General features: G+C 35.9%; 1 protein-coding gene across 1 annotated transcript in view; it reads left to right on the forward strand.

Annotated features, from left to right (window-relative positions):
- Nucleotides 1-283: 283 nt before the first annotated feature.
- The window catches only part of fdx1 (ferredoxin 1), an 8,975-nt gene continuing 7,201 nt past the window's right edge, over nt 284-2,057 (forward strand). The window contains exon 1 of the mRNA XM_016509665.1: nt 284-589. Coding sequence (XP_016365151.1) covers nt 435-589 — 155 coding nt within the window. The 5' untranslated portion in view covers nt 284-434. The remainder of the gene's footprint in view (nt 590-2,057) is intronic.

Consider the following 2,057-nt stretch of genomic DNA (forward strand, 5'->3'; position numbering starts at 1 on the left):
CATCCCACAGGTCTGTGTGAGTATTGTCAGGAGGAGGAATCAGTAGAACAAACATGTTACAAAAATATATTACAGAAAGAGAAATATTCAGAAGGACACCACAGGAGATACTAGATGCAAAGCAAATACTCGGTCAAACAGGAAATTATAAATCTTTAATTGTATTCTTGAGGGAAACTGGCTTAATAAATAAAATATAAAGTGTAATTTATTTTTTATTTTTGTAAAGTTCTGTTAGTCCCTCTGGCCCACACTCTAGTAAAGTAGGTGGCGGTAATGCACCTTAACGTTGGATGCCACCAGCCATAAAACAACAAGAAGAAGAAGAAGACCGCACTATTTCCGCCACATATAAAGAGTCGAAAGTTTAATTTCATCACACATGCAACGGTGGTAGTTAGTTCTTCAGCGGTCTGTCAACAAACTATATTACAATGTCTGCATGTGCATTGAGAGTGTTTGTCCAGCGAGCGGCTGTGATGCGTAAAGCGGCGCACCAAACATTCAGTCAAACGAGAGCGTTTCCTCAATGCGTGACCGGGAGCTACACACACAGTAGAGGAATAAACACATTAACAAATTCACTAAGGTAAGAAACTGTCTTTTTAAAATTGAGTCGTTAAGACTTATCCATTTTAGCAATTTTGTCAGCAGTGATGTGGTGATGTAATGTCCCCAAAAGTGTGTCTTACATCAAATACGTAACGTCATTAGGTTAACAGTTAGATAACAAAATGTCAATTCTTTAGCGTTTCTGTCAAACAAAAAATGCCACAACAGTAGCACAGTTTCTTAGGGTTCACATGATAAAACAATAGATATAATGTTGAAAATGCAATGGTTGTCAAATATCAAATTTGTGAACGTGAGGAGAACTGATTTCATACATTGACTTAAATGACCTTAAGATCTGTAGGGTAAAAGTCATTAAAAACATGGTTCAGATGAGTTCTGAATGATCTAGCATAATCTGCTTGCGCAGTCTAGTATTGACACATGGTGTGATATTTTATGTCTAATGACATACATGTGTGGCTTAAGTCTACAACTATTTTTGGGCTTACTGTAGTTCCAGTTGAGCATGTTGTTTAGCTGTTTTGTTGTAGGTTTTTTTGTGTGTGTGTGTGAGTCAAGGCTATTGGGTTACAAGTATATTGAGTGTATGCATTGTGTAATAATGTGTTCCTCTTTATTTTATGTTATCTGTCTTTATCTTATTTTTATCTTTGGGTCTATGCCTGGTGACTAACAATGTGACTATTGTTATGGTTGATACATTGATAGCTGAAGCTTCCTCAAGGTTATTTTATACGCACACCAAACCTCTGGAGTACTTGATCTGAATGGTCAAATTTGACATTGAGTTGTCAAATATTTCCCAATCTTGACCATTGTTCAGGGCATTGCTATATACCTGACTGCTGTGCTGACATACCTACACTACTATTCAAAAGTTTGGGGTTAGAAAGCAACTGCATTCAAAGTTGATAATGATAATGGAATAATAATAATAATAATAATGATGATGATAATGGAAAATGGTTATTTTAAGTTAAGTTATAATATGTGACCCTGGACCACAAAACCCAGTCATAAGGGTCAAATTTTTGAAATTGAGATTTATGCATCATCTGAATAAATACGCTTTACATTGATGTATGGTTTGTAGGGCTGCAACTAACGATTATTTTGATAATCGATTAGTTGGTCGAGGATCTGGTGGTTAACCGTGTCAAAAGCAGCAGACAGATCCAACAAGTCTCGGTTAAATGTCCACTTCTGAAACCAGACTGGTTGCTGTCCAGGAGGTTGTTCTGTGTGAGAAAGGCAGAGACTTGGTTAAACACAGCTCGTTCAAGTGTTTTTGCAATGAAAATCAGAAGGGATCTGTAATTATCTAAAAGCTGTTTTTTTAAGTACACAGATTAAGAACTATAAAGACCAATAGGTATCACTTTACAATAAGACCTCATTAGTTAACCTTAGTAACCTTAGTTACATTCACAATGAGCAATAGCTACATTTGCTACAGAAGTTATTAATCTTTGTTTAAAAAA

The sequence above is a fragment of the Sinocyclocheilus rhinocerous genome, unplaced genomic scaffold (assembly GCF_001515625.1).
Source record: "Sinocyclocheilus rhinocerous isolate Xijiao unplaced genomic scaffold, SAMN03320098_v1.1 scaffold2369, whole genome shotgun sequence".
NCBI classification, from domain to species: Eukaryota; Metazoa; Chordata; class Actinopteri; order Cypriniformes; family Cyprinidae; genus Sinocyclocheilus; species Sinocyclocheilus rhinocerous.